The sequence below is a fragment of the Loxodonta africana genome, chromosome 4 (assembly GCF_030014295.1).
Source record: "Loxodonta africana isolate mLoxAfr1 chromosome 4, mLoxAfr1.hap2, whole genome shotgun sequence".
Lineage (NCBI taxonomy): Eukaryota > Metazoa > Chordata > Mammalia > Proboscidea > Elephantidae > Loxodonta > Loxodonta africana.
In genome coordinates this window covers 94,198,232-94,219,951 of record NC_087345.1, presented here as the reverse complement: position 1 = coordinate 94,219,951, position 21,720 = coordinate 94,198,232, and the positions used below count along the sequence as shown (strand labels likewise).

At 43.6% G+C, this 21,720-nt stretch overlaps 2 protein-coding genes across 3 annotated transcripts in view; both read right to left on the bottom strand.

Annotated features, from left to right (window-relative positions):
* Nucleotides 1-3,692: 3,692 nt before the first annotated feature.
* ZNF641 (zinc finger protein 641) lies at nucleotides 3,693-15,842 on the bottom strand. 2 transcript variants are annotated; one of them, XM_010596178.3, is made up of 6 exons: nucleotides 15,744-15,842; nucleotides 12,656-12,864; nucleotides 11,980-12,071; nucleotides 10,703-10,832; nucleotides 10,077-10,190; nucleotides 3,693-7,283 (listed from the first exon to the last, which is right to left on the bottom strand). In XM_010596178.3, the coding sequence occupies exons 2-6, from the start codon at nucleotides 12,837-12,839 to the stop codon at nucleotides 6,529-6,531; spliced, it is 1,275 nt and encodes a 424-aa protein (XP_010594480.1). In that variant the 5' UTR covers nucleotides 12,840-12,864; nucleotides 15,744-15,842; the 3' UTR covers nucleotides 3,693-6,528. The 2 variants fall into 2 exon arrangements, with proteins under 2 accessions (XP_010594480.1, XP_023411531.1); XM_023555763.2 differs by lacking the exons at nucleotides 10,703-10,832; nucleotides 11,980-12,071.
* LOC100657503 (olfactory receptor 8S1-like) overlaps nucleotides 15,592-21,720 on the bottom strand; it is a 21,462-nt gene continuing 15,333 nt past the window's right edge. The window contains 1 exon segment of the mRNA XM_064285164.1: nucleotides 15,592-16,252. Within this exon segment, the coding sequence (XP_064141234.1) occupies nucleotides 15,592-16,252 (661 nt within the window).

Here is a 21,720-nt window from a genome sequence, read left to right as displayed (position 1 = left end):
CACATGCATATGAGGTGATTGAAAACACCATGGCTTGGGTCAGGCACACCTTAGTCCTCAAGGTGACATTTTTGCTTTTCAACACTTTAAAGAGGTCTTTTGCAGCAGATTTGCCCAATGCAATGTGTCTTTTGATTTCTTGACTGCTGCTTCCATGGGTGTCGATCGTGGATCAAGTAAAATGAAATCCTTGACAACTTCAGTGTCTTCTCCATTTATCATGATGTTGCTAATTGGTCCAATTGTGAGGATTCTGGTTTTCGTTATCTTGAGGTGTAATTCATACTGAAGGCTGTGGTCTTTGATCTTCATCAGTAAGTGCTTCCAGTCCTCTTCACTTTCAGCAAGCAAGGTTGTGTCATCTGCATAATGCAGGTTGTTAATGAGTCTTCCTTCAATCCTGATGCCCTGTTCTTCTTCATATAGTCCAGCTTCTCTGATTATTTGCTCGGCATACAGATTGAATTAACCAAAAAACCAAAGCCATTACTGTTGCTTCAATTCCAACTCATAGCGACCCTACAGGACAGAGTAGAACTGCTCTACAGATTGAATAGGTATGGCGAAAGGATGCAACCCTGATGCACACCTTTCCTGACTTTAAATCATGCAGTATCCCCTTGTTCTGTTCGAATGCTGCCTCTTGATCCACGTACAGATTCCTCATGAGCACAATGAAATGTTCCAGAATTCTCATTCTCTACAATGTTATTCATAATTTATGATCCACACAGTTGAATGCCTTTGCATAGTCAATAAAACACAGGTAAACATCTTTCTGGTATTCTCTCCTTTCAGCCAGGATCCATCTGGTATCAGCAATAATATCCCTGGTTCCACGTCCTCTTCTAAATCCAGCTTGAATTTCTGGCAGTTCCCTGTCAATATATTGCTGCAGCCGCTTTTGAATGATCTTCAGCAAAATTTTGTTTGCATGTGATATTAATGATATTGTTCAATAATTTCCACATTCAGTTGGCTCACTTTTCCTGGGAATTGGCATAAATATGGATCTCTTCCAGTCAGTTGGCCAGGCAGCTGTTTTCCAAATTTCTTGGCATGGGTGAGTAAGCACTTCCCAGCGCTGCATCTGTTTGTTAAAAAAACAAAACAAAACCCGTTGCCATCGAGTCGATTCCGACTCATAGTGACCCTATAGTTGAAACATCTCAATTGATATTCTGTCAATTCCTGGAGCCTTGTTTTTTGCCAATGTCTTCACTGCAGCTTGGACTTCTTCCTTCCGTACCATCGGTTCCTGATCATATCTTACCTTCTGAAATGGTTGAATGTCAACCAATTCTTTTTGGTAGAGTGACTCTATGTATTCCTTCCATCTTCTTTTGATGCTTCCTGTGTCGTTTAATATTTTCCCTGTAGAATACTTCAGTATTGCAACTTGAGGCTTGAATTTTTTTCTTTAGTTCTTTCACTTTGAGAAATGCTGAGCATGTTCTTCCGTTTTCTCCAGCTCTTTGCACATGTCATCATAATAGTTTACTCTGTCTTCTCGAGCTGCCCTGTAAATCTTCTGCTCACCTCTTTGACTTCATCATTTGTTCCTTTTGCTTTAGCTACTCGATGCTCAAGAGCAAGTTTCAGAGTCTCCTCTGACATCAATTTTGGTCTTTTCAATGACCTCTTGTTTTCTTCATGTATGATGTCTGTTATGTCATTCCACAACTTGTCTGGTCTTCGGTCATTAGTGTTCAATGTATCACATGTATTCTTGAGATAGTCTCTAAATTCAGGTGGGATATACTCAAGGTTGTACTTTGGCTCCTGTGGACTTATTCTAATTTTCTTGTTTCAACTTGATCTTGCATATGAGTAATTGATGGTCTGATCCACAAGATAGGCCAAATCATGGTTAGAAATCCCCTGCATGCTCTCATATTAGTCTCTAATCCAATTGTGAGGTTGGAAAACCTGGCCACAGCTAGCCTTTCTGCCTCTGTGCAGGGCACCTTATTAGAAGGCCCGGCAGAGGACTAGATAACTAGCAAAGAGGACCACTTCCTCAGATGCCAGCTTAACATTGCATTTCCCTTCTTTGGGGGCTCTGCTCCTTTCCGTCCTTTCAGATTTCTGGATCCAAGCATCCTCAGTACCCATTTTGGAAAACTCCAGCCCCAACCAACCAAGGAACTTGGTAGTTGACCCACCACAGTTTCTGAAATTGGTGACTGACCCGAGTCCTTTGACTGAAAAGTTGGGGAAGATCTTGAGGCTGGAAGGGGAACAGAACCGAGGAGTAACACGCCTAGCGTGGCTGCAGAAAATAAACCTGACAACAGGGATGTGAAGATTCCCTCCCCCTACTCATTTGAAGAGGGTGAGGGACACCACTTTTAATGGAATTTGAATTCCCTAGCCAGTCGTCCTCGAATTTTAGCATCCATCACATATCCTGGGGGTAACTGCTTGGCTCCACTCCCATAGTTTCTAATTCAGTAGGTCCGTGGTAGGGCCTGAGAATTTTCATTTCTAACACATTTCTAAGTGATGCTACTGGTGCTGGTCCCACTTTGAGAAAAGAAACACTGTTGCCTAACATAGCTTTCTGGGAAGTAGAGGGAAATTTTACCAGCTGAGGCTTTTTTAAGAGATCAAGGGGAATAGATTTCATTTTTGGTGTTATTTTCTCAGCCCTACCCCCATCCACTGCACCCATCTGGATAGAGATGGAAAGAACCTGCCTTCTGGACCCTCTGGAGCTGAGTCAGGACTGGCCGTACCCTTGATGGAAATAGACAACAGTGGTTTGACTGAAGGAGTGCTAGAAAGGAAGGGATATTATCCCAGGTTATCAGCCCTTTAGCTCTTTGAAAGGATCCCTGGTGGTGCAGTGGTTAAAGTGATCGATTGCTAAATGAAAGATCGGTGGTTTGAACCCACCCTTGGTTCTGCAGCAGAAAGATGTGGCAGAGTGCTTCCATAGAGATTCACAGCCTTCAAAACCCTATGGGGTTGTTATGAGTCGGAGTTCAGTTGATGACAGTGGGTTGGGTTGGTTGGGTTAGCTCTCTGAAGGCATGTTGTTTCTGTTAACTGCCCTCTAGTCACCTCTGACTCATGGTGACTCCATGCACAATGGGATCAGACCATTGTGATCCATAAGGTTCTCAATGGCTGTTTTTTTTCTGAAGTAGATTGCCAGGTCTTTCTTCCTAGTCCTTCTTAGTCTGGAAGCTCCAATGTATACCTGTTGAGCATTACAGCAACACACAAGCCTCCACTGACAGAAAGGTGGTGGCTGTGCATGAGGTGCCTGGCTAGGTCTCCAGCATGGAAGGTAAGAATTCTACCACTGAATCATTACTGCCCGCCCCCTTTGAGGGCACAGATTTGCTTTAATAAGGGGCAAGCTTTTTTTCCCCACAATTAGAGGTAAGGCTTAAAACGTAAATAGCCCTGGGAAAAGTCAACACTTTGGGCTATGTTCCCCTATACCAAGGATTTTTTGCAGCATACTTTGATGGGATGGAAAGGGGAGGATACTTGGGCCCTGAAGAGAGCAGAGGTACCAAGAGGGAAAAAGGAGACAGGTGTCTGAAGATGAACTTCTCTGTTATACATTTTTCCCAGAGTGAACACATTTAAAGGGGGTAGAGAGGATGCGTGGCAGAGGGAGTTGGGATGAAGATGAGAGTTTGAGGCTGATTCCGAGTGGGAAAAATCATTCAAATCTGTTCACCCATCTGATGTCTGTTGCTTTATTTTTTGTCCAAGGGGAGGTGGTGTTGGACTGAGGTAGAGAAGAGAATGGTACACGAGAAATGACCCAAAGGGTTGCCCCTTCTGCTGCAGGACCTTAGACTTCATGAGACCTTTCTGTTGGGTGTCATGACTGCACCTGTGCTTTGGGGGCTTCACTTTTTATCCTTATGATCACTAAAACAGATAAAAGGTGGAGGCTAACAAGTGGTGACTAAGAGGTAAGATGTCATGCCTCTGGTCCAGAAGAACCCAATATAGTGCTCTTCTGATAGTAAGGAATGTCATCTTCCACAAGTCCTTAAAACATGACTGGTGAAGAGCTGTATTTCTCTGCACATTAGATATTTTTAAAACATACAGTAGAATGTAAGCAATACCCTTCTAGTCATTGAAGACCAAACCCTATCCTCACCTTCTGGTATCTTAGTCCTTATAATATTTAGTGATCCTTCTCCTGTAATTCTTAACACAAATATGAAATGACCATATTCCTTCAGGGTAACTCCCCTTCTTTGGCCCCAGTTCAGCAATTCCATGGACAGGCTCTGGTTTTTATCAGATTTTTAAAAGGGTCTGTGATCCAAAACAGGTCTGAACCATTGCTTATATACAGCTGGTATGTATTAAAGACTGAGGCAAAGTGGGAGGGTAAAGGAAATGGCATAGTCTACTTTCACCACTGGAACCCAATACCTTATACTTCCTGGGGCATCCTAGTACTGATCCTAAAAATATTCCTGTCTCTGAGGACCTAGGGCAAGGCCTGCCATCTTGCTGGTCATTTTGCTCTGTTCCTAAGAACATAAGTAAAGAAGAGCATTCCAGGCAAAGAAGGGAGGATGCTCTGAGCAACATATGGGAGGTGGAGGCAGGGCTGCCCAAGTCACATCCATTCTAATAGGCCTAGTCAGCAAAATGACCCTATTTTCAGCTCCATTTGAGTTCAGGACTCTAAGGAATTGTGATTTACCCAGGTTTTTCTATGCAAATGGAACTGTCATTGAACAAGATGGTTGCAACTCACCTCCTCTTATCTCTCTGGTTAATTCCACCAATTGTGATTGAGAAGTGTCAGGGAAAAACCAGAATCTAAGCATCAAAGAGAAACCACCCCATTTTCATCCTCTTTGTTCCTCTCCCTCCCTAACCCCAAACTGCTCTACATACAAGATAAGTTATTTTTAAGATTGGTATTAACACAATCATCAATAGAGAAACAATGACCAACTCGTCAACTGACAGATGCTAGAATACTTATGTGAATCCTGGAGTTAAGAGTCTTGGTGTGAACACCTTTCTAGAACTGGGAGAAAAAGCAACCGGAGAGCTTATTACTCTGTATCAACTGAAAAGCTAAGCCACAGCCATTACCCCTAAAGTCTTGTTTCTGGGAGAATAAGATCCTCAAGAATGATTCTGCCCCTTTGACTAGGCAATCCAAGTCCAACAAGAGTCATGACAACTTGCAAGTACCATAATCCCTGCCCTGACTGCCCAACACTTACATAAAACAGCCCACTCAGCACAGAGCTTACTGGAAATCAACAGGAAACAACTCACTTCACTGAAGGTCTTTCTCTCTCCTCCCCTCCCAAAACAATCTGTGGTCCAGAGATTCAGACCCAGGCATATGTATCCACAGTTATGTCTTGATCTCAGTGATGGTGGGTAAAGGTTTATACTTCAATTCCCACAACTTAACCCATCACTTAGTCCTTTCCACTAGGGCTCCCATAGTCACTCGGATTATTTCCTATCTCAAACAGAAAAACCCCATACAGCCCCACTACACTCATCCCCACAACACAGCCCTCAGGAAACCTAGCTTGTACAATTTGTACGTAGCATGCTCTCTTCAAAGACCCTGCACACAGGTACACATAGACACATAAAAAGTCAAGAGGACGGGCGGGGGCGGGGTGGTCTGTTCAAGGGGATAAAGTTTTTTTTTTCTGTGTGGGCCTGGGTTACTTGGGGGTGTATAAGGTTCATCTCTAAGCATGTAGTGTGATTTTTCAGCTGGATATATGTATGAGCAGGATGAAGTGGGTAGGTATAAGGGGGTGGAAAGGCTATTCTATTTTTCAGCAGGGGGTAGTATGAGTGTGGAGGTCTGTATGGATGATGGGGTAAAGGTGACTGACCCACACTGCCATGACGTCTGGCCCCCTGCCTTTCATCTGGATAAATAAAGGGGGCTCTGGGCATCTGATCACTATCTCTTTCTTCTCCTGTTTCCTCATTACTCTCTAACCCACAGTGTTCACCACGGTGTGCTTCATAGAGTTACCAGTTCTGTGGGATGTGAAACAGAAAGGGTTCTGAGGTCAAATCAATTTAGGAAACACCACATTGAGAGGCTTAACAGATTGCTCTACTGCAGAAGTTTTCAGAGCCTTAATATGCTAATGCACGTACCACACTAATACGTGTGTGTGAAAGAGAGAGAGAAAATATACTATAGTATACAAGAGTGATACTCAAAAGTATTTAACAACTGGTATGGCATGGGCTCCAACCAATCAAAATGGACCTCAACCACAAAATGCTGGTACCACCGTACACTTGAAAATGGGCTCAGGCTAAATATCAGCCCATGAAGTATGTACTGTTTCCCAAAAATTTTTGTCCAAAGAGCCCTGTTTTTGTGTGGTGTCTCACAGAACTGGTGAGAAATGCTCTGCCCAATGCTGGAACCTCATTTTTCTAGAGATGCTGGCCATTGGGGTGCAGGAGAGGGGCAGCCCTGCTAGAGACTCCTGGTAGCACCGGCTGATGGGTTTGACCACAGCTGCAGAGAAACAAATTTCAAAAGACAGATGTCCCTCTGTCCCAGCTACTCCGGGGACTTTGTCCCTGGTGGGTCAGCAAGTGCCTGTCCAGGTGATGTTTGCGGCCAAAACTCTTCTCACAGCGAGGGCACTGGAAGGGCTTCTCCCCAGTGTGGGTCAGCCAGTGTCTCACCAGGTGGTGCCTTCGGCCAAAGCTCTTCCCACACTCGGTGCACACATGGCACTTTGGCACTGGTGGGGTGCGCTGCCGTTTCCTAGCACCAGTGCTCTCCCCAGCCTCTGGAGGCTTGCAGGATCTGCCTTCTGCATGCACTCTCTGGTGGCTGGCCAGATGAGAGTTGCACCGGAAATTCTTGCCACACTCAGAGCACCTGCTGGGCTTGTCATGTAGGTGGGTTTTCTGGTGCCGAATCAGGTGATGTCTTCGCCCAAAGCTCTTCTCACACTTGAGGCAGCTGTAGGGCCTCTCCCCAGTGTGGGTTTGCTGGTGCCTGGCAAGGTGGGAGCCCCACACAAACTGTTTCCCACACTGAGGGCATGTGTGGGGTCTCAAAAGGGAATCCATCTCTGTGTTACACAGAAGGTTGGAGAAACTATCTTCCTGAAGAAAAGGTGGGCCCAGGAGCATTCCTCTGGAGCTCCTGGGCATGGAATCCCAGCTTTCATCCTGTTCTGGATTCCAGAGAACAGTATCTTCAGACACACTGGATAACATTCTGGGAGGTTCTGCTTCTAGTTCAGGGGTGTCCCCCTCGTGCTCACTTCCATCTCCTGTGGAGAAGGGAAAATATCAACCCCAAGAGGGAAGTCACAAGACAGCACTCCAGGACCCAAATCACAGATGAGCCTATATGATGCCTGCCAAGGCCAAGCCACACCTAGAAGGGCTGAGACAACAGATTCGAATGTACAAGACAGTGCAACTGGTATAGAGGTTAAAAGCCTCAGCTTAGGAGGCAGACACCCAAGTGTGAATCTCAGCTTTCCTGCTTCTTTAAGCCTCCATTTCTTCTTTTGTAAAATGGGAAAAATAATAGTTCTCTTTCAAGGTTTTTATTAGGTAGCATAGATAGATAGCTTGCTGCCTAGTATCCACTTGGTGAATGGTATATGCTATTGTTATTTATTTATTACTATTAATCACCTGCCTGAGCCATGAAAAAGGTTAAGGAATGTGCTGTGATCATCATAGGCTGGGTGACCACCTGTCAACAATATGAGAGACATTGTAGAAGGAAATCCCACGCTGTGTGGGTGGCTGAACAACAATCACCACCACTAACATTTACTGAGAGCTTATTTTGTGCCTGGCACGGTGCTAGTGTTCTAATATGCTAACGTACTTAATTTGCACAATAATTTACATATGAAGAAATAAAGATGGTCAACATAAATGGCAACTATACACATGGACCTCCCACGTGAAGAAAGCAAGAGGTCATTAAAAAGACAGGAAAGAAAGAAAAGCCCAAAATGGATGTCAGAAGAGACTCTGAAACTAGATCTTGAACGTTGAATAGCTAAAGCAAAAGGAAGAAATGATGAAGTAAAAGAGCTGAACAGAAGGTTTCAAAGAGTGGCTTGAGAAGACAAAGTAAAGTATTATAATGACGTGCAAAGAACTGGAGATAGAAAATCAAAAGGGAAGAACACGCTCAGCATTTCTCAAGCTGAAAGAACTGAAGGAAAAATTCAAGCCTCGAATTGCAATAGTGAAGGATTCTACGGGGAAAATGTTAAATGATGCAGGAAGCATCAAAAGAAGATAAAAGGAATACACAGGGTCACTCTACCAAAAAGAAGTGGTCGACATTCAACCATTTCAAGAGGTAGCATATGAGCAGGAACTGCTAGTACTGAAGGGAGAAGTCCAAGCTACACTGAAGGCACTGGTGAAAGACAAGGCTCCAGGAATTGACGGGTATCAACTGAGACATTTCAACAAACAGATGCAGCGCTGGAAGTGCTCACTCATCTATACCAAGAACTTTGGAAGACAGTTACCTGGCCAGCCGACTGGAAGAGATCCATATTTATGCCTATTCCCAAGAAAGGTGATCCACCCAAACGTGGAAATTATCGAACATTAATATCACAAGCAAGTAAAATTTTGCTGAGGATCATCCAAAAGCGGCTGCAGCAGTATATCAACAGGGAACTGCCCGAAATTCAAGCCAGATTCAGAAGAGGGCATGGAACCAGGGATATCATTGCTGATGGATCCTGGCTGAAAGCAGAGAATACCAGAAGGATGTTTACCTGCGTTTTATTGACTTTGCAAAGGCATCTGACTGTGTGGATCATAACAAATTATGGACAACATTGCGAAGAATGGGAATTCCAGAGCACTTAATTGTGCTCATGAGGAACCTGTACACAGATCAAGAGGCAGTCATTTGAACAGAACAAGAGGATACTGCATGGCTCCAAGTCAGGAAAGGTGTGAGTCAGGGCTGTATCCTTTCACCATAGCTATTCAATCTGTATGCTTAGCAAATAATCCAAGAAGCTGGACTCTATGAAAAAGAATGGGGCATCAAGACTGGAGGAAGACTCATTAACAACCTGTATTATAGAGATGACACAATGTTGATTGCTGAAAGTGAAGAAGACTTGAAGCACTTACTGATGAAGATCAAAGACCACAGCCTTCAGTATGGATTGCACCTCAACATAAAGAAAACAAAAATCCTCACAACTGGACCAATGAGCAACATCACGATAAATGGAGAAAAGATGGAAGTTGTCAAGGATTTCATTTTACTTGGATCCACAATCAACAGCCATGGAAGCAGCAGTCAAGAAATCAAAAGACACATTGTGTTGGGCAAATTGGCTGCAAAAGACTTCTCTAAAGTGTTGAAAAAGCAAAGATGTCACCTTGAAGACTTAGGTGTGCCTGACCCAAGCCATGGTGTTTTCAATTGCCTCATATGCATGTGACAGCTGGACAAGGAATAAGGAAGACTGAAGAACTGATGCCTTTGAATTGTGGTGTTGGTGAAGAATACTGAACATACCATGGACTGCCAAAAGAATGAACAAATCTCTCTTGGAAGAAGTACAACCAGAATGCTCTTCAGAAGCAAGGATGGCAAGACTATGTCTCACATACTTTGGACAGGTTATCAAGTGGGATCAGTCCCTGGAGAAGGACATCATGCTTGGTAAAGTAGAGGGTCAGCAAAAAAGAGGAAGACCCTCAACAAGATAGACTGACACAGTGGCTGCAATGATGGGCTCCTGCATAACGATGATTGTGAGGATGGCACAGGACTGGGCAGTGTTTCCTCCTGTTGTACATAGGGTTACTATGAGTTGGAACTGACTCGATGGCACCTAACGACAACAACTGCTATGGTTCAGAATTCAAATCCAGAAAGTCTGGCACTAGACCCTGCCCTCTAAACCATTCTGCTACCCTGCCTTGTTTTTGAGGAAAAAATTCTCTAAACTTTTCAACTTTATAACTCTCTGAGGTTGCAGAGGGATTAGAGGGACACATATTGATGGCATCCTGAGAGGAGTGAGGGCAGTGGCTGGAAATTTATTCTAAGTCCTCACCTGTATATGTAACCCTTAGGATGTCCCTGTCCTCCAAGTCTTGGGGATCAGGGACCCACTGTTCTTCCCCGCCTTCTAGTTGAGAAAGCATGTCCAGTTTGGGAATTGGAAATCCTGTCCATAGAAAAGAAAAATACAGATGTCAATTAGTTCAACAGTAATTTTATATTTCTGAAAAATAGCTGTCTCCTAGATTATTCCTTGGAATTTTAGATAAAAGAGGATCAGATACAGGCTTTTTTTTTTTTTCCCCTCCCCTCTTCTCCACTGTCTCATTTCAGTTAAGTCCCTCTTTTTCTCCTACCCTAGAAATTCACATTTTCCTCCCCACTGAGTCTGACCTCAGATGTCCCTTTCCCTGCTTTGTAAGAACCTCCCAATTCCCAACCAAGAATAACCTAAAGTTCTTTCTCTACGATTCAGAATTATTTTGCTTTTTTTTTTTTTTTTTAAAGACACTTCACTTCCACTCTTTTTGGATTAGCTCCAATATTCTTTCTCTGATGGGAGCCTAGATATCCTGCCAAGGAAAAAACCCTAGACAGACACTATCCAACAGCCCTGGGGCAGATGACTCCATCCTCCCAGAGTACAATCTTTTAGTGGCTGGGGAAGGTCATGCTTACTCAGAGAGACCACTATCCCACAGTTTTCCTGCATGACATATTCTCCATAAAAGTCTGTCTGAGAGGGGTCCAGGCTCCGCCACTCCTCCTGAGAGAAGCACAGCGACACATCCTTAATGGTTACCAGGCCCTGAAACAAAATGTGGCATCTTCTGTCAGCAGCTGTTCCCTAAGGAAAATGTGACCTCAGGATAAAAGGCTGAGGTGGTAGAGGAGAGGGGGCAGGAGAGGACCTAGGAAAGGAACTAATCATCCAGAGGTCCCTGGGTAGGGCACATTGTTTGGGTAAAGGGGAAATGAAGAGGGGATGAGGTAGATCATCAGGGAATGAGTGAAGGTAATGTCTCTAGGGGAGTTTCCTGTGTGGAACCATGAGCAGTCAGAGGCACTGCTAACTCACAGCTGCCTCAATTTACCTATTATAGGTGTCTGCCCAGTCTCTTCTCACCTGCCTTATTCTTTTCACTGCAGAAATTCTGTACCGTCTCCTCCCTCCTCTACGTGACCTTTCCCTTTCTATCAGCACGAAATGATATAGATAAAATATTCTTTCTTGCATCACCTGCCATGCCGTATCCTTATCTTTTGAAACAGCATCCTCATCTTTCGAGGCAGCATAGTATAGTGTGTAGGAACCCAGATTCTGGAGCCAAATGACTCCTAGATCTGCCACTTACTAGGAGTATGACCTTACAAAAGTACCTTAATCTCTCCCTGCCCCAATGTTCTCATTTGTAAAATGGGGATAATCAGGTTGCTCTCAGGATTAAATAAATTTGTATATGTAAAAGTATTCAGAGAACAGCACACATGGTAAATACTCTGGGAGTGTCGCTATTATTATCATCTTCCCATGGCTCTCTTATTGCCTTCTGAATCTAAAGCCATTTTCCCTCTCTAGCTCTGCCCCTCTTCACCTCTGCTCCATCATCCACCCAATCCTGTCCACTCAATGTTCTTCCAAGCCTTTCTCAGGTCCTCTTTTCCTATTCTTTCTAGATTCATTTCTTAAAGGAATTAATTGTTCTGAAAATCCCCCTGAGGCTAGCACAGCCATCCATTAACAACCCCTTATCTCCAAGGAATTCCCCTCTTCTTGCTATGCCTCCATTCTTCTTTGCAAACGTATGTTGCCCAAGGCAGGGATAGAATCTGCTCAGTTTTTAGATGAGCACACCATTAGTGATCATGTGACATAAACAAATGGGGCGATTATAAAGGTATAGAAAGGCAGCAGTGATGAGGCCCTAGGAGAGGCCCAGGGAAGCACAGCCCACCTGTGATCCAGCTGCCAGCAGTGCAGCTGCCATCTCCCAGTCTCCAGTGCTTCCCTCCTGGGGAATGGCAGGAACCCAAGGAGCTGACTGAGCTGATGAGGGAGACAGGAACCATTAGAGAACCAGCACTCTTTCCCAGTGAGATCTGGGGGCCCGTTTTAGAGGAGTTTAAAGGTCCCATCTTCTCCTGTATCTTCGTCTGTAGTTAACATTGAAACATATAAATGTGGATGAAGAGGCCTTCACTCAAAACGTTCTGTAAGGGTATTGGGTGGCTTTTAGTAGTTTTTATGTCATCCATCTCTACTAGCCCAGTTATGATTTGAATTTATATTATTTGAATGTGATTTTCATCTAGTAAAGTACATCTTACTGGGTGAGTACCTCCAACCAGTGTTGCTGTCACTTCCTCATCTTCCACATTCACTACCCACTAACCTGAGTGCTTGGCTTATATGGAGGGAGGGATTGTGCTAGGAGCAGAGAAAAGTCCAGTCACATGGTTTACAGAATCCTGAAGCTCCTTCTGTTCCTGAGACCAGGAAGACCTGCTTGGTCCTGGTATTGCTTATATTGTTTGGTCCTTGGCAATTTGGAGATTCTTAACTCTACCTTTTGAACAGAGATTAAGGGATGACTCTGTACTGTGCTTCCCATAATACCCATGGGCTCTCACCCTTCTCCTGAAGAGACTGCTGCTCCTCTTCAAGGTCACAGCACAGGTGTTCCAGTGGCCCTGGAGATGTTCTCCATGGCCCCTCTTCCTGGCGTCTCCTTTCCACCTGGGGCTCTGCTCCATCTAGCTGGACATTCATGGACTCCCATCCGGCCCCCAGGGCTGCTGTCTGTTCTGAAAGCATTTTGGCTGCAAACCCAAATTGTGACCTGGAACAAAGTCATATCAGCTGTGGCCATGAAAATGGAATGGGATGATATTCCTAAGGCAGTTACGGAGAACAGCCCCAGAAATAAAAGATGAAACTGGATAGAAGGAGCCTGATGGAAGATGAACTTTAAAAGCTTGATGTGTCCTAATCAATTGAGCCTGACACCAGACTTCTTGGAGGAACTAAGAAATTGGCCAGGTGCTACATAGCGAAGTCACTAACTGTTATTTTGGGGACCTTGTGGTAGAAACTGAGTATTCCTTAAGGTTGGAAGAAGTTCATTAAAAAAAAAAAAAAAAGAACAATTCTGGAAATTAAAAAAGTTATCCATTTAATTTCTACTACTGAAAAAACAGGAATGCATACAGATCTGTACTAAACAAAGATGGATATAACTGCATATAAAATTCTCTGTCACAAATCACATTCTCATCAATTAGAATGAAATTATTACTCTAAGCAGAAGTCCCTGGCAAAGGGTTACATATGTAATGAGCATGCATCTCTTCGATGAGTCTGAATCCAGTGTGCCTCACGTAGGACAAGCCTTCACAGACACATCACCTGTTTCTGATGAGAACTGACAGTAAATATGGTAGAAAGACCAGTGTCTTCGAAGTGGGTATAATGCTCCGAAGCAACTCTAATAGATAAAAGAAATTACTGGTCAGTGAGGAGCTAATGTTCAGTAGGAAAAAGCAAAAATGAACAAAACGGTTTGGACCAGAGGTGGAAAAAGAGGAAGCAGTGGGGCTAACATGATCCCGGGGTGAATTAATGGCCCTGTGATCTGAGACTCAGGAATGAACCTGTTTGGCAGGCATGAGTCAGGGCTCAGTAGAAAACTATATTGGATTTTAAAGAAGGGTGTGGAGAAGCCAGAGTGTGTTTGGAGGAAGAAACAAAAGTGAAGAGAGAGGGATGGGAAACAGGGCCGTTGGGAAAAAGTTAAAAACGATGACAATTTTCTCTTGCCTAAAGAAGGCTGATGAATGACGCTATAAAAAGAGAGGTGTTTTCTATCTTTATGTGGATCAAACGGAAGAAACGGACTTGGATTGCAAGAGAAGAGATTTAGATCAGATTGAAAAACAATGTTTAACAATAATCCTGCAGTGGTCAGGACCAGGTTGTGAGCTCTTCCTTTCCCTGTCCTGTGAGAGCAGGACAGGTACCACTTGTGTTGTGATAGGGCCTCCCTGCCTTGTGGCAGAGAAATAGTCTATGGGACTGCACAGAATCCTTTCTTGCTTAGCAACATCGTATTTCTGTGATTCTCATTCAATACCCAAGCAGTCAGAGCCACTGAAAAGCTTCCAAGAACAGGTCAGAACCTTGGTAACTATTCTGGCCCACTCCTGAAAAGACATCTATCGAATAACGTTTTTAAGAACCCTGAAGGCCAGGGTAGGTAACAACAAATATCACAATCATTTATTTTCTTCCATATCTGTCCATGACAAAGGAAGGGGAAGAGAAGTGGGACCCCTAAGCCCATGCACAGGAAGAACAAATTCCCCTTTCATCTCAGAAGTCCAGAAACACATCGGGGCCTCATGGGAGCATCCTGGACTGACTCCCAGTTTAGGAGAAGTCTCCTTTTCAGACACTTCTCATGAGAAAATAAAAATTCTGATAAACCAAAAGAGAAATTTCCATTTTAGCTCTTTTTTAGCTCCTCTGGAAATCCTGGTGGCGTAGTGGTTAAGTGCTGCAGCTGCTAACCAAGAGGTCAGCAGTTCAAATCCGCCAGGCACTCCTTGGAAACTCTATGGGGCAGTTCTCTCTATCCCATAGGGTCGCTATGAGTTGGAATCGACGCGACGGCAGTGGGTTTTTTTTTTTTTTTTGGTTTAGCTCCTCTACAAGGGCTTTACTGAACTCCATCCCCTGTATTCTCTTCACTTTTACCACATAAGACAGTGATTTCCCCTCTTCCTCCAAGGTCTTCGTTGTTTCCTAGCTCCCTTGGCAAATCCTCTTCCAGGGCTTTACTTCTTGCTAAATTCTAGACACCAGTCTCAAACCCACTTCTCCATGTCCCCCAACAGCAAAGTCTCTTGATGAGATGCCTCTTAGAGCCCACTGGGCCAGCTGTGAGCCTTTGTTGACTGCTGACAGACAACCTGTAGATGTGATGGCAAAACCTCAGCAAAGCATGGGGAGGGTTCCTATCCTTGGACTGCATTTTTTAAGGTGTTCACTGTGTCAGAGCCAGCACCTGGGCAGCAAGCCCTAACCTGGTTTCTCCTGGTGCCATGATGATCTTATGCCTACTGGGGCTTGGGTTCTAGGACTTCCATCTCCCCCTTTTCCTCACATATCTGGGTGGCAAGGCACCTGCAGAAGGAAGCTTTTGCAGCGAGTGCTGCTGGACGGAGAAAGGGCCATGTCATCGAAGTGTGCAGCCCAAGGGCATGGGGACGTGTAGGGCTCAGGGATCTCTGGCCCCTGCCCAGGGTTGGGCGTGGGCAGGGCAGGAGCCAGCTCCAGGATAATGTTGCCTCTTCCCCCTTCTTGTCACAGTGCCCCTGGAGAGGATCAGATTTCAAGAATCCGAGTGCGTTAAACTGGAACAGGGGAAGTGAGGTCAGAAAACAGGTTTCCAGTGAACTGGGGCAATAACAAGTGGGGTAACCTGTGTGGGAATGACAGCAGGGGAACCCGCGGGCCTGACAGTGCTGATGGGGACCGGGTAGACAGGGCGAGGGTCGGGGATAGAATGTCATTGGGGCCGACCCCTGGAGAAAGACAGCGACCCGGAGGCCGCATCGATCCCCACCCCCCCACCCATAGGTGACCGGCCCCCACCCGCCGCCCTAGGAAGCCACGCGTCCCTCCCTCCAGCCGCGGCTCCCTGGGCCCGGCCCCACTCACCCCCGGTCGGCTTGGCCCGCGGCCCGGTGCCTCCCTCCCGGGTGCCGCCTGCCCCTCCCCTCCGCCCTTCGCTCGCGTTTCGGAGCCGACAGCCCGAGGAGCCAGCGACGGGCGGAGACAGCGGCGGGCCGGCGGGCGGGCGGGCGCGGGCGGGGCGGGCACAGGAAATCCCCGCCCGCTTCCGGGGCTCAGCGGCGGTGGCGGCGGCTGCGGCGGCGGCGGCGGGGGCGGCGGGGGTGGGAGGGGGAGGGGAGGGGAGGAGAGAGGGGGCCGCGGGGTCGAGTCCTGGGTCCGGCACCCCGGAGAGAGCCGAGCGCAGCCCGGGCCGGCCGAGCCCCGGGTCCCTGGCGTCTGCCGCCCCGGGGACCCTGCAGGCCGAAGCGTGCGGCGCGCTCTGCCACACGTGCCGAGGCGGATCGCGGCCTGGCGCCGCCGCTCTCCGGCTCCCCACCCGCCGCTCCACCTCCCGCCGCTGTTCATTAATTACTTCGACATGTAATAACCGCCGGCTTTATAGGTCGGACGGTAGCTGTGAGACGGATTTCACAAAACAGTCTGGAATTCCTCAAGGCGCTTACCTTCTAGTATGGAGATGAAACACTACAAACCATAATGCAAGGCTTCCAGATACCGAGGAAAGGGGCTTGAGATTGAGAAAATTCGTTAATTCTGAATGAGGTTGATTTCGCTGAAGCACCAATATCTGAAATAGACCTTGAAGCTGCCTTGTCCAATACGGGAGCCACTAGCCGTATATGGCTCCTGAGCTCTCGAAATGTAGCTAGACCGAATTGTGATTTGCTTTAAGTGTAAAATGCACACCAGATTTAGAAGATTTGATTTAAAAAATGTAAAATACCTCATTAGCAGTATTTTGGTTATATTAAGTAAAATGCATTATTGGAATTAATTTCACCCCTTTAATGTGGCTACTAAAATTTTTTAAATTACGTATGTGGCTTGTGTTTCTATTGGACAGAGCTACCTTGAAGCATTAAGATGAATTTGACTGGAAAAGATGAGTAAGGCCAGCCAAGCAAAGAATATACACATCACATCAAAATCTGTTTTTAATCTATAAATCTTTTTCACATTTATTATTTCATCAACACAACGTTTCTGTAAAATTTTATTTTATTGAGGAAACTAAGAGGATAACAAAAAAGTGACTCACTTAAAGTCAGTCATAGGTGACAATCATTCCTTTAATACATATTTATTGAGTTTCTTCTATGTGCCAGACACTGTACTGTTGTTAGGTGCCATCGAGTTGCTTCCAATTCATGTTGACTTTATGTATAACTATAAGGGAACAAAAGTTTGCTGGGTCCTGCTCCATCATCAAAATTGTTGCTATGCTTGAACCCATTGTTGCAACCATGTGTCAATCCATTTCATCCAGGGTATTCTTTTTTGCTGACCCTCTACCAAAGTAACATGCAAAGTAAGCCAGGCAAAGCCTCTCCATGCTCCCTTGGAAGGAGTACTCTGGCTGTACTCCTTCCAAGACAGACTTGTTCGTTCTTCTGGCAGTTCATGGTCTATTCAATATTTTTTGCCAACACTACAATTCAAATGCATCATTTTTTTGGTCTTCCTTTTTCATTGTCCAGCTTTTCAATGTATAAGAGGCAACTGAAAATACCATTGCTTGGGTAAGGTGCACCTTAATCACCAAAGTGACATCTTTGCTGTTTAACACTTTAAAGAGGTCTTTTACAGCAGATTTGCCAACATCAACAAACATTTGGAATAAAGTGTGATAAGATACTAAATTAGAGAGATACTCTCTGCACTGAAAGCAAAGAGAAGTTACCACGGTATGGGAGCGAGGTCAAAGAAAGCCTCACAGAAGCCTTGAGGTAGCTGGCAGATGTTACAGACAGCTCAGACTCTGCTACTGTTTGGGAAACCAATGTGAGATCGTCACCTAAAAAAAGAAAAAAGGAGGCAAAATAGGGTTTGGCCTAATGGCATGACAGTAGGTCATTAATATTTAATAAACCTCTACTTTATGCCAGAACATTGCTTTGAACACCACAGGGAAAAAAATGTAAAATACTTTTATATTATGTTTTGATATGCCATCTCTTCAGCTATCAATCAACAAACTCTGTGAGGTGTAGCTATTATCTTAGCATGTATCTTAGTTTCCTATGCTGGTATAACAAAAACACTATAAGTGGGTGGCTTTAAAGAACAGGAATTTATTGTCTCATACTTTTGGAGGTTAGGAGTCTAAACTCTGGATGTTGGCAGGGCTGGGCTCTCTGGGAAAATTCTCGTCTCTTTCAGCATCTGTAGCTCAGGGATTTTTTGGTGTTCTTAATGATTCTTACATGGTGTCTTAACCGCTGTGTGTTTGTCTCTTTGTGTCTGTACTCCCCTTATAAGACACCAGTCAGAAAGGATTAGGTTTATAGATGCCTGTCAATAGATGAATGGATAAACAAGCTGTGATACATACACACAATGGAGTATTACACAACAATAAAGAACAACGATGAATCTGTGAAGCATCTTAATATGGATGAATCTGGAGGGCATTATGCTGAGTGAAATAAGTCAATCACAAAAGGACAAATATTGTATGAGACCACTACTGTAAAAACTTATGAAAAGGTTTACACACAAAAAGAAACAATCTTTGATGGTTACGAGGGAGGGGAGCGGTAGGGATGGAAAAACACTAAATAGACAATATAAGTGAAAACTTTGGTGAAGGGTAAGATAGTACACAGGGAATCCTGGCGGTGTAGTGGTTAAGTGCTACAGCTGCTAACCAAAGGGTCGGCAGTTTGAATCTGCCAGGCACTCCTTGGAAACACTATGGGGCAGTTCTACTCTGTCCTATAGGGTCGCTATGAGTTGAAATTGACTCATCGGCACTGGGTTTGGTTTTTTTTTTGAAGACAGTACACAGTACTGGGGAAGCCAGCACAACATGTACAAGACAAGGTCATGGAAGCTCCATAGACACATCCAATCTCCCTGAGGAACTGAACTGCTGGGCTGAGGGCTGTGGGAACCATCGTCTCAGGGAACATCTAGCTCAACAAGCATAACATAGTTTATAAAGAAAATATTTTACATTCTACTTTGGTGAGTAGTGCCTGGGGTCTTAAAAGCTTGTGGGTGGCCATCTAAGATACTCTACTGGTCTCAACTCTTTGGGAGCAACGGAGAATGAAGAAAACTGAAGATACAAGGGAAAAATTAGTCCAAAGGACTAATAGACCACATCTACCATGGCCTCCAGCAGACTGGGTCCAGTACAACTAGATGGTGCCTGGCTACCACCACTGACTGCTCTGACAGGGATCACAATAGATGGTCCTGGACAGAGCTGGAGAAAAATGTAGACAAAATTCTAACTCACAAAAAAAGACCAGACTTACTGGCCTGACAGAGACTGGAGAAATCCTGAGAGTATGGCCCTCAGACACCCTTTTAACTCAGTAACAAAGTCATTCCCGAGGTTCACCCTTCAGCCAAAGATTAGACAGGCCTATAAAACAAAATAGACTAAAGGGGCACACCCGCCCAGGGGCAAGGACTAGAAGGCAGGAGGAGACAGGTAAGCTGGCAATAGCGAACCAAAATTTCAGAAGGGGGAGTGTTGACATGTTGTGGGGTTGTTAATTAATGTCATAAAACAAACGTGAGAAGCTAGTTTGTTCTGTAAGCCTTCATTTAGAATACAAAAAACAAAAAAAGCCAGACTCACTGATCTGACAGAGACTGGAGAAACCCTGACAGTACAGCCCCTGGATGCCTTTATAGCTAAGTAACGAAGCCACTCAGTAATGAAGCCACTCCTGAGGTTCACCCTTCAGCCAAAGATTAGACAGGCCCATAAAACAAACTGAGACTAAATGGGCACACCAGCTCAGGGGCAAAAAGGAGAAGACAGGAGGGGACAGGAAAGTTGGTAATGGGGAACCTAAGGTCCAGAAGGGAAGAGTGTTGACATGTCGTGGGGTTGGCAACCAAAGTCACAAAACAATATGTATATTAAATGTTTAATGAGAAACAAGTTTGCTCTGTAAACCTTTATCTAAAGTACAATTAAAACAATCAAATGAAAAAAACAAAGGCATCCTTTAAAACAAAAATGAGAATGTAAGGAGGCAGGGAAACTAGATCAATGGAACGGAATAACCAGAGCAAAAACAATGAGAATGTCACCCATTGTGAAGAATGTAACCAATGTCGCTGAACAAATTGTGCAGAAATTGTTGAATGGGAACCTAAACTGCTGTCTAAACCTTCACCAAAAGCACCATAAAATCTTATTTTTTTAAAAAAAAAGATAGAAAAAGAGGAAAAAGAGAACAAAGAACAGATGGGACAAACTGAAAAAGCAAGATGATAGATTTAAACCCAGCCATATCTATAATTATTTTAAATGTATATGGTCTAAATGTGTCAATTAAAATGCATATATTGCCAGAATGGGTAAAAATGAGAGACACAACTAGATGCTATCTGTAAGAAATCCACTTTAAATATAAAAACAAAGGTTAAAAATAAAAGGATGGAAAATAAAGCTTGCAATATACTATAAGAAAGTAGGGGTGCCTATATAAACATTAGGTAAAGTAGATTTCAGATCAAGCCATGGTAGTAGGGATAAAGAGGGACATTTCATAATAATAATTGGATCAATTTTCTAACAGTATGTAACAGAGCTTCAAAATACATGAAGTAAAAGGTGACAGAATTGAAAGAAGAAATAAATTCACAATTATACTTGGAATTTCAAGACTCCTTTCTCAGAATTGACAAAAAAGTAGACATGAAATCAGTAAGGACACAGAAGCCTTGAATATCACTATCAGCAAATTTTATCTAATAAACATTTATAGAACCCTCCACCCAACAACAGCTGAATATACATTCTTTCCAAGTCTGGATGGAATACTCTCAAGCTATACCCATGCTGGGCCTTTAAACAAATGGATCACAATGGAAATAAATTATAAATAATTGAAAAAAAAATTGAAGATATTATTTATTATTAATCCTAAAATAAACATCAAACAATACACTTTTAAATAGAAATTTAAATTTCAAAGACAAAATTATGAAGGAAGGAGGAAAAATTTTAAGCTGGATGAAAATCAAAACATCAACATTTGAGAGATACAGATAAATGAACGTGTAAACAGAAATTAAAGTCTTATATTAGGAACGAAGAATGGTCTAAAATCAATGGTCTGAGTTTCTACCTTAAAAATCTAAAAAGAGAAAATAGACTCAAAATAAGTAGAAAGAAGGCAATAATAAAAAGCAGGAGTTAATGAAATAGCAAACAGCATGCAACAGAGAAAACAAATTAAACCCAAAACTGGTTCAGTGAAAAAAATCAATAGAATCAATAACCTTCCCTGGACTGAGGAACAGAAAAAGTAAGAAGACACAAATTATTAGGATCAAGAATAAAAGGATGATGAAAAATTTTGAAAACAAGTAGTGGTGATGGTTGTACAACATGATACATGTAATTAATGTCACAGAATTGTACATGTAAAAAATGTTGAAAAGGCAAACTTTTTTGTATATACACTTGCCATAATTAAAAAAAAAAGAATAAAAGGGGACATCACTACAAATCCTTCACAAACTAAAAGGCTAATAGAATCTGATGAACAATTTTATATCAATGAATTTGATAATTTAGAGAAGGTAGACAAATTCTTTGAAAGACACCTGTTACCTAATTTTAAGAAAATGTAGAAAACCTGAATAGCATTGCATCAACTAAAGAAATTCAGTTTGTAATTCTAAACCTTCCCTCAAAGGAAATTCCATATGCCGTTTAGATTTACTTATTGTGCTTTAAGTGAAAGTTTACAAATCAAGCCAGTCTCTCATACAAAAACTTACACACGTTGCTATGTACTCCTAGCTGCTCTCCCCTTAGTGGGACAGCTCACTCTTCCTCTCCACCCTGAATTCCCCGTATCCATTCAGC

What these genes read in the sequence shown, in the direction of transcription:
- ZNF641 (XM_010596178.3), bottom strand. Translation starts at nt 12,839, where the DNA reads ATGCTTTCAGAACAGACAGCAGCCCTGGGGGCCGGATGGGAGTCCATG. An exon ending in TGCTGGCAGCTGGATCACAG is followed by an intron (nt 10,833 to 11,979) that starts GTGGGCTGTGCT and finishes ATTTTGTTTCAG; the next exon opens with GGCCTGGTAACCATTAAGGA. An exon ending in TGGGATAGTGGTCTCTCTGA is followed by an intron (nt 10,191 to 10,702) that starts GTAAGCATGACC and finishes TTCTATGGACAG; the next exon opens with GATTTCCAATTCCCAAACTG.